Source organism: Centruroides sculpturatus, unplaced genomic scaffold (genome assembly GCF_000671375.1).
Source record: "Centruroides sculpturatus isolate CEXI.00-Female unplaced genomic scaffold, Cexi_2.0 scaffold468, whole genome shotgun sequence".
NCBI classification, from domain to species: Eukaryota; Metazoa; Arthropoda; class Arachnida; order Scorpiones; family Buthidae; genus Centruroides; species Centruroides sculpturatus.
In genome coordinates, this window is record NW_019384707.1 from 9,621 (window position 1) to 18,117 (window position 8,497).

The window sequence follows — 8,497 nt, forward strand, 5'->3', positions numbered from 1 at the left end:
AGCAGCGGCGGCCTTATCCATTGCGAGGCTCTGGGCGGCAGATCTTTGCGAGGCCCTTGTCCTTTGTGCAAAGTATGTGAATTGAAATAGTAGGCACTTATTAATATTAATATATACTGTACTATAAATTAAATTTATTTTATTGTTATAACTAATAGCCAAGGATAAAATAAAAAGTTTTAAATATCAACTTTTTTCTACTTGGTTGTTGCGCGAGGCCCCTCCAAGAGCGAGGCCCCGGGCGATTGCCCTGCTCGCCACCCCCTAAGGCCGCCACTGGTTCTATATTGTGGTATATTTCAATCAATAAGAAGACAAACAATATAAATAAACAATACAAGAATTGTGTTTCTCATTCTCATAACTGTATATCTAATTTGTCCACTCTTGTAATTTTCTCTTGACTTCAAAGTAGAAAGCAAAAATCTAAATCTGACACAAAATATTAGCTTTACAAATAAAAGATGAAAACATTTATAATGCTAAATAATAGTGTTATAAAATAATAATAGTGCTAATAAAAATATCGCTCATCACTATGAGCGATATTTAACTACCGGTGACATAATATTTCAAGATTCCGTAATCGGCGACTTTTGCAACTACAATTACAAAAATTCATATAGTTACATAAACACCGTCGAGAGCCGTCAACAGCTTGTATGGAGTTTGGAAATAAAGCGGATCATTCAACCATTTGTTTTTTAAAATAATTAGAATGTTTCTTTATCAATAAAAAGTACTCTTTAAGATTTTATTTACCGTTAATAGAGAGGTTGCGGCCGAAGTTTTCATCTGTAAAACGTAAACTTCGAACATCTAGCGCCGCCATCTTACAAGCCTAGAAGTTTGACAATGACGTTTGGAACGTCGAGCATGATTCCAAACGCCATTGTCAAACTTCTAGGCTTACAGGATGGTCCGACATACGAGTTTTAGCAATGAAAACGTCGGCCGCAACTTCGCTATTGTTGAATTTTTGTGCCTCCAAACCATTAATGGCCTGGACCTAATTGGTTTAATAGGAAATGCATCCTAGCCCATTACCCACATTTAATCTCAAAATACATAAACTTTGACTAGAATATTTTTTAAATAAAAATATGTTTTAATGATATTTTATATTCTTTATCTAAACTTAGTTTTATTCAATAAATAATGATAATGCTAAAAATCACTCATAATCTCTAACAGATGTTTATTAATAGTATGTATATGACTATCAATTAGGAATGAAAAGCCTTAATATAGAAGTGATGTAGCTAGTATCACACTTTGGAACAAAGCAGTAAAAATTACCATTTTCTGAAAGTATGGATCCATGCAATCCAATTGGTAGAATTACACCATAATGTTTGATTCTTCCTAGCTCTTTTTTCAATAAGTGCAGCATGGGATTAGTTTTTAGGCCTTTGTTTTAAAACTTAAAAATTGTTACTTTTAATGCTGTTCCATTAATGTTTGATCTAAACATAAGTAATTTTTAAATCATGAATAATACATTATTTAAAGATTAATATATTTAACAATAGATGATCTGCCTGTATAATTTTTATCATCATATACCAGGTATCGATAAAAATGTACTGTATATGTATACATAGATTGCCTTAATATATGCATTAAAACATGTTTTAAATACATAAATTTTCATTATATTAATTTATTCTTAAATATACTCATTTATTTAACTATATTTTTTTTTTAGGGATATAAATAAATAGCAAATTTAATTTGAAATTCCAATTGAATTATTATTACTTAACCATTACATAGTAATATATATTACATTACATTAATTAATAATTAATCTTGAAAAGCTAAAAAAGCAAATGATACTTAATATACATTCAACTTAATTGAATTCTTAACAAACTAAGTAATAATAGCAGTGAGAATTCTTCATTGATTTAAAATAAAATAATAATAAATAAACACTTTTTTAAATATACAGTAGCTATTGAGAAAAATGAAGAAATATGATTTTTGTTTTTTTTTGTGAAATTGATATTTTAATTTGAGAGTTAAATAATATTCATATGCAATTAGAAATGAAAGAATATTTAATATTTGTAANTTATTGTTGGTGGAATAACAAGAAATAGAACAGGTCACATAATAAAGTAAGTTTACTTAAAAGAATTATTGAAGTATTAATTTTAAAAAATTCAATTAACATCCAAAATACAGTAATTATAAAGTGCTAAAAATGATTTATTATTATTGTTTAAAAGGGCAGAAGCATTGCAAACTGTGGTTCAACTAATGGCTGAAAAAGAAATGTATGAATTCTGGCAAGATACTTATAAAGTACATAATATAGACTGGACTCCAGACAAAGCTAAAATGGTTTTAGAAACATGGCAAAGGAAATTCACAGAGGTAATATTACATTCATTTACTACAATAAAAAAATAACTATCTTAAAAATATAAAAATTAAAATATTTTATTAGTGTTTAAATTATTTTATACTCATTCATCTTTTCCACTTTTATAACTGGGCAATCACTTTTAACATAACTAACTTTTCAAATTTCCTTGTCTCTCTCCTAGGCCCTGCCTTGCCAAATTTTCCCTGTTTTGCATGCCAAATCTTCTTCACTATTCAAGAAATGTGTTTAACATACAGGTATGATAAAGAATATATGTAATTGAAAAGTGCAGATTTAAAAATTTTCTTGAAATAACTACAGTTTGTAACTAATCTTTAGCAGTTTTTAAATATCAGTTCAATTTTAAATTTTGATTTCAATTTTTTAATTAACAGGCAGTGCTAAAACAAGCTACGAATGCTAATAATACAAAAAATCATAATATAAATGCATTCTCGTCAACATCTCTTACTGATATCATGCAAGACTTCTCAGAAGTTAGTGTTACAAGACTTGCACTTGGATATATTTTAATGGTAATTGAAATTATTATATTAATTTCATCATAAAATGTTCAATTAAAATTTAAATTAGTTATTTTTTTGTAGTTGGTATATGCTTGTGTTTCATTACTTCAATGGACAGATGCAGTAAAATCACAGAGTGGGATTGGTATTGCTGGAGTTTTACTTGTAGCTATAACAGTAGCTGCAGGATTGGGTTTTTGTGCAATTATTGGTATCTCTTTTAATGCATCTACCACACAGGTAAAAAATCAAATACATTAATTAATTTTTATTTGACATTTTAAATATTATTCTACAAGTATAGCTATTCTTAATTTCAGATTGTTCCTTTCCTTGCATTAGGATTAGGAGTTGATGATATGTTCTTACTGGCTCATACTTATGGAGAGAATGCCAACATTCATATATCAGCAGAAGTATGTAACATAAAATTATTTAATTCATGCCAATAAAGAAATATATTTAGTTTCGCTAATCAATATATTGTGTTAATTAGGAGCAAACTGGACAGTGTTTAAAACAAACAGGAGTCAGTGTGTTATTAACATCATTTAGTAACATGTGTGCATTCTTTGCAGCAGCAATCATTCCAATACCAGCTCTAAGAGCATTTGCATTGCAAGCTGCCATCCTAGTCATTTTCAATGTTGCAGCAATGCTATTGATATTTCCAGCAATAGTTAGCTTGGATTTGAGAAGAAGAAGAAATAATAAAATGGATATCTTTTGCTGCTTCAATGGGTAATTTTTCTTTTTAGCAGTTTAATATCTAAACTTAAGATCAATTTTATACTAATAGTGGAATATACAATATTTAGTTTGCAATTTTTTATTTTTTAGACATAATCAAATTTCTCCAATAAAAACTTCTGATCGGAAAAAAGATTTAATTTATAATAATACTCAAATACATCAAATTGTTACACATGCGCTTCCACCTGATCTTAGTCATGCTATAACTGTTCTGGCTCCTCCCATGCCTAAACAACCCATTACTTGCTGGACAGAAAATTCTGGTTAGTTAATTTTTAAATTATTTTATTTAAAATTATTACCAAATATTTATTTATTCTTTCTATAAAGTAGCTTCATCAATTGAAAATCTATCAACAACAAATTCTACATCTACAAAAGAACTTATTGCTGTAAAATTAAAACAATCTTTAAAAGAACGTGTCAGTTATCTTTGTTTTCATGCTCAGCAGGATTCTTGGTCTTTAGCATGGTTTGCAACTCATATTTATGCACCATTTTTACAAAAGACATCAACAAAGGTATTTAATTTTATAATTTATATTTCTTTAATGTACTGTATTTAGAATGAAAATATAATAGTCTCTCATTTCTCTTTCTTATAGGTTTTGACTATAGTCCTGTTTTTGATTGCAGTAATAGCAAGTATTTGGGGAATGTTATCTGTTGATGATGGTTTAGATTTAACTGATATTGTACCACGAAATACAAATGAATACAAATTTCTAAGTGCTCAAAGTAAATATTTTGGATTTTTCAATATGTTTGCTATAACTCAAGGAAATTTTGAATATCCAACCAATCAAAAATTGTTATATGAATACCATGAAGCATTTACAAGAATAGACAAAATAATTAAAAATGATGACGGAGGTCTTCCTGATTTTTGGCTAGCAATATTCCGAGACTGGCTATCTGGTAATTCTAATTATCGTTTAATTTAATCTAGCTAATTTAATGTATAATTATAATTTAATTTAATTAATAAAAAATGCAGTTAAATATGAAAACATTGATACAATATAGTCTTATTTTATGCAGGGATTGTATGTCAACATATACCACAAAATAAAATCCCTCATAAATTTGTGCTCTATTCCAGGTAGTCCCAGATAATTACCTAGACATTAGGAGAACCTTTACAATTAGCAGAAAACCATTAAAACATGTTTAAAATATCTTACTTGCATGTTTACTACAATGAATAACATTTTAGTTCAATGTTTCTGAATATACAGAGAAAAATTTTATTATACCATGTGGAGTACACTACAAGACAAGAACATCTAAACCAGGATATTTACCACAGTAATTCTATTTTGTGTTGTTTTCAATTGCTTAATCTTCAACTTGAAGACAATACAGCATAGTGTAGAACCATGTTGCACCTTATTTTATCAAAAAATTCAATAATTCTTCATGTTCAGAATGTCAGAAGCTGTAGAAGCAAAGTTTGCTGACTTAAGTGTCAGATTCAATGTAATCATAGTGGTTAACTTAACCATTTTCCATACATGAAAACATAAATTTGTGTTTATCAGTTCTACATAAAACAAGACCTACTCAAATACATCAAATTGTTACACATGCGCTTCCACCTGATCTTAGTCATGCTATAACTGTTCTGGCTCCTCCCATGCCTAAACAACCCATTACTTGCTGGACAGAAAATTCTGGTTAGTTAATTTTTAAATTATTTTATTTAAAATTATNTTATAAAAAATTAAATATATGATTTTAATTTCAGAAATTGTCAATACCAGGGTATATTGTATTGAAGTTTTACATTAACTTATGCTGCACAGAATGTAAATTTTGTAAAATATTGTACAAATATATAACAAAAAGTAATATGAAATACATCTTTATTAATTGGATATATTCTGCTTAATTGAAAACTAAGTCAACTAACATCACAAGAAGTATACAACACAAAATGAACTGGAAGTCATGCCTGATGCTAGTCTTTGCTTCTTTTTCAAAATAAACAGGAACCATCCAACAAAATTTTTGCTCAAAAGAAAGTGAACAATTAAATTAATTTTTGCTCAAAAATTTTTCAACTTTTATTTCTGAAAGCTCAGGAGTTGGAATATGTTCAAAATTACACTTTTTGATAATATATTATAGATAAAATGTGACCAGGTGGACAGTTAATTTTCTTAACTAGTACAAAAATTGTTTTGATCAACTTTTTTTTTTTACCTTTCCAGTATGTAATGTAAATGAGTTGTTTACTTAATAGATAAATATTTATTTATTTTTGTAAGATATTTGTTGGAAAATTCTTATCCAAAGATGTAAAATATAAAATATATATAAAATAAATACATAAAATCATTTTTTTGTAAAGCTTATTGTTGTTTTTATTGTAAATGAAAAAATGGGCTTAAAAAGAGAATATTAATTATTTCATGAAATGGACAAAACACAAATCAATTGTCATCTATGGATATTATTAGACTATAGATCTATATAAAAACACAAACAAAACGATAGTTAACAAAGATATTTTTCTTTTTTAAATAAACACTCCGATTTAATCCTTTTAACTCATTTTTGTTTCATATACATTTGTTGCAAACTGACTTACTGTATATAGTTCGCAATTATCGACGATCAAATTAAAATATAATCATAATTTGAGGAATGTTCACATTGAATGAAGTGTATTTGATTGAAGCCCAAAGACATGAATATTCGATTCAGGATACTAAAATTTATCATGGACAGTACAGATGGGAATGTCATTCATTTTTCATCACGCCGATCGATCCTGTTACGGATCACATACACTGTACAGTATTTCAAATACTGTATTTATAATGTTTTGGATTGATAGAATAAGACAACATTTGGGCGATCTTCTACGGGGGTTCTCCCGAGAGGACTATGGAAAAAACTGGTCTGTGTTTACGTGTTAGATAAGTGAAGGAAATTCGAAAAACTCGAATCCGTTGGCGAGGTGCGAATTTGTTACCATTATTCAGTGGTTTATCAGAGAAATTCAGCCAGCTATATTACGTGCTAGTGCCTTGTGTCAATAAATCTACTGTAAATTAGTTCAAAAATTATAGTTTTTCATAAGTATACATATATCATATACAAGTTATTGTGAATTAATGTCTTGCATTCACACTTAGCGCCTTTAGGGCGGACTTTAAAATAGTTAAAGAATGCTGGAAAATGGTTTTTAACACATACATATGCTCCATAATTATTGATTTTTAATTATTAATTTGAAATCTAAAGTACTACCCCATTTATTTTAGTAATATAGACGCGAAGTTAGTCAGCAGAAAAGAAAGATTAAAGTAACTGAACTTTTTTATCTTTCAGAAATGTATAAAATAGCCTATGACTTTAAGGTCAGTTAAAAATTAGTTAACAGCTAAAGAAGACCAAGCTGGTCTTTAAAACTGAAAAATTACTGATTTAAAATTATATTTAGCGACTATTATATTTTTTTCCGCGTATTCCCTGAAAGTGTTTTGTGTATCCTAGAATTACGCATATATTGAGTTAGAAAATGCTATCTTAGCGCTAATTCTATAAGCGCAAAGCATAAATTAATATATTTTTGTTTAATTACACAAATACTTGTATAAAAATCACACGTTATGTACGAATTACTTAAGTAAATATACATATTATAATTTTAAAATTAATTTGATGTTTATTTTAGTTTTCGAAATTTTGTTGAGAGTTGCAGAAGGCTTGACTTGGCAAGAATCCTTTCTCAAAGTTTTGCCAAAAAGGAAAGGTGCAATAATTAAAGAAGCTCCTAATTCAGATTTGGAGAAATCCAGAGAAAATGATTAAAAATTTGTATAGTTTTATATAAATAAACTTTTGCATATTTATTAATATATTTTCTTTGTTGGAAATTTTTGGATAATGATGTATTTATGACATTATTTAAATATCATTTTCTTAGCAAATAACTGTATTTTATTTTTATACAAAACTCAATGTCATGAAACTAAATGAAAATAATTTGTTCTATATATAAAATGACACTTAAATAATTCTAACCTAACCTAAATTTAAGGTTTTAGTTTCAATTTACTAATGTAGGATAAGAAGGCAAGAAGTTTTTACTGGTAAATGGTAAAACAATCGTTTGGAATCTTTTTCAATTACTAAAACCTGATGTTAGATCGTTCAACAGAAAAACTCACCGGTGATGTAAGTGTTGAATTTAAAAACATACGGTATGTACTGTACTATATTCTAGCTTGTTGCATATGACCAACTCTTATTACAGGCTCTCTAATCGCTGGCTGATATCAGCGTTGAATCACAATTGTGTAGACACTGATTCATTATCAGGTTATACCGACTATTATTAGCATGACTTTTTTTTCTTTTAAACTGATAGCATCCTCTCACCAACTATCAAGTCCTTTTCCAAATTTTATAACTGGTTCATCCCTCTAGTGGTAGTTACAAGTCTATCATCTTCATTTGCATAAGTTCACAATGTTCAATGTTGGCTCTGGACATTCTTCAATATTTTAATTCTTGAAGTTAGACTATTTACAAAAATATATTAACATTTTCGAGTCTATCATTAAATCCTTTTACACAAACCACAGAAGACACAGTTACATTGGTTAGAAGATAAAACTTCTTTAAAAGACAAATAATAAAAGGTAAAAATTCACAATTAAAAATGATCAAACGCCAGCCTTTTATTGTAGGATCTGACGTTTTTAACATTAAAAACATAAGAATCTTCTCACCAACTATCAAGTCCTTTTCCAAATTTTATAACTGGTTCATCCCTCTAGTGGTAGTTACGAGTCTATCATTTTCATTTGCATAAGTTCACAATGTTCAA

The 8,497-nt window shown here is 28.1% G+C and overlaps 1 protein-coding gene across 1 annotated transcript in view; it reads left to right on the forward strand.

The window, feature by feature from the left end:
* Nucleotides 1–4,598, forward strand: part of LOC111627699 (protein patched homolog 1-like) — a gene marked incomplete at its 5' end in the record, with an annotated part of 13,112 nt that extends 8,514 nt beyond the window's left edge. Inside the window, 9 exons of the mRNA XM_023371316.1 lie at nt 2,080–2,123; nt 2,235–2,382; nt 2,770–2,910; nt 2,983–3,141; nt 3,222–3,317; nt 3,398–3,642; nt 3,742–3,917; nt 3,985–4,175; nt 4,260–4,598. Of these exons, the coding sequence (XP_023227084.1) occupies nt 2,080–2,123; nt 2,235–2,382; nt 2,770–2,910; nt 2,983–3,141; nt 3,222–3,317; nt 3,398–3,642; nt 3,742–3,917; nt 3,985–4,175; nt 4,260–4,598 (1,539 nt within the window). The remainder of the gene's footprint in view (nt 1–2,079; nt 2,124–2,234; nt 2,383–2,769; nt 2,911–2,982; nt 3,142–3,221; nt 3,318–3,397; nt 3,643–3,741; nt 3,918–3,984; nt 4,176–4,259) is intronic.
* Nucleotides 4,599–8,497: the final 3,899 nt, after the last annotated feature.